This window comes from Propithecus coquereli, unplaced genomic scaffold (genome assembly GCF_000956105.1).
Source record: "Propithecus coquereli isolate 6110/MARCELLA unplaced genomic scaffold, Pcoq_1.0 Scaffold244, whole genome shotgun sequence".
NCBI lineage: Eukaryota > Metazoa > Chordata > Mammalia > Primates > Indriidae > Propithecus > Propithecus coquereli.
Genome location: NW_012147997.1, coordinates 1000524 through 1002065, shown reverse-complemented (window position 1 = coordinate 1002065; position 1542 = coordinate 1000524). Strand labels below are relative to the sequence as shown.

At 29.4% G+C, this 1542-nt stretch overlaps 1 protein-coding gene across 1 annotated transcript in view; it reads right to left on the bottom strand.

The window, feature by feature from the left end:
* Positions 1 to 1542, bottom strand: part of LMBRD1 (LMBR1 domain containing 1) — a 133511-nt gene that overhangs the window by 81826 nt on the left and 50143 nt on the right. Inside the window, exon 5 of the mRNA XM_012646514.1 lies at positions 378 to 466. Within this exon, the coding sequence (XP_012501968.1) occupies positions 378 to 466 (89 nt within the window). The remainder of the gene's footprint in view (positions 1 to 377; positions 467 to 1542) is intronic.

Below are 1542 nucleotides of genomic sequence, written 5' to 3'. Positions count from 1 at the left end.
TCTCTCAGTAATTAAAAATTAACAATAAAAACCAATACATCCAGTACGTTTCTTTAACATATTATTCTATATTACCCTAAGTGAATTAAAGGTCACACAGAAATTATAACACCTTCACTGCTAAAATACTTTGATGAAAAGATTAAATTTTTTTCAACATGGTAATTTTATGAAGCAGTCAAGAAACTAGATACATAATAGCTAGATAGCTAGAAGTGAGTCTTAACACCACAAAGGTCCTAATTTGTCTAGCATATGTTTAACAAGTTAGAAAAATTGTGGGGTTGAATTCTTAACAAAGTAAAAACAGGCTTTCTCAAAAGTCCCAAGGATCAGGAAATACGAATTACTGTGAGTTTTTTAAAAAGAATACTTACGACTACTTCCAAGTTCTTCAAACAGGAACTTCACTTTTTCCCATTCTGTAGAATTTTTGTTATTGGGAACATTCAATGGAACAAAAGCACTGCGAAGCAGAAAATAACTTTATTTAATGGCTTTAAAGGTAAAAGGTTAAATAAAATGTTCTGAAACAAAATGTTCAGTAATTTTTTAAGACACAGATCAACTTTTTCCCAAAACAATTAATCAATCTGCAACATGCATAGAAGGGTGTCGAGTTTATCTATTCATTTACTTTATCAATTTGTTTTAATAGTTTTATTACTGTATTCAGTAAAATTAGTTTCCTTTGTTTCTCATATATTTTATTTCTTGCATTTAAAATATTGTGATTTGTCAGTTATACTTTAATAAATCTGGGAAAAACAACAAAAATAAAAAATAATATTGTGCAAAGGGACTGTCATTTAAGATAGTCAAAACAGTCCATGGCACAAAAAATGTTTAAGGACCTCTATGTTAAATCAGTAGAACAGAATATAAATATACACAACTATTTCAATATATTTATACGCATGCATTAGACAAGAACAGAAAATAAATACATCAAAATAAACAATAACTATCTCATTGTGGGATCAGGGGTGGTTTTTACTTTCTTCTTAGTATTTTTCTATATGTTTCAAGATTCTACCAGATAGACACTTACACCACAATGTAAGTAGCTTCTATTTGTTTTCAGTCCACAGCTAAAGGGGGACTGTAGAAATAACTTGTTATTTCTCATTAGCTTAGACTAAGAGAAAATGGGAACTAGACAGAACAAATAAATGGTCACTTTATTATCTAGCCCCTATCAATAAAGAAGAACATAATCAAGAGATTAAGGCAAGGGGCTGGGTATCCCTTAGGTTATGTATGTGGAGAAACAAATCGGAATGTAAGAAGTAACTCTAATACTACCTCCTTCCCAACCTAATTTTAATAAGCAAAGCAATAAGATTTATCTTCTTTTGTAAAGAGGAAATACTAAATGAGTTCAACAATATACTAGGGTAACTGTTATGATAATGTTTTCAAGTAAAACAAAAAAAATTATTCTAAAATTTTCTTTTTAATTTTAAAAAACCTTTGTCCCTTGGTACCACCGATAATTCTCATAAAAAGATAACTGAGCACAGTATGTCCAGAGTTTTTTTT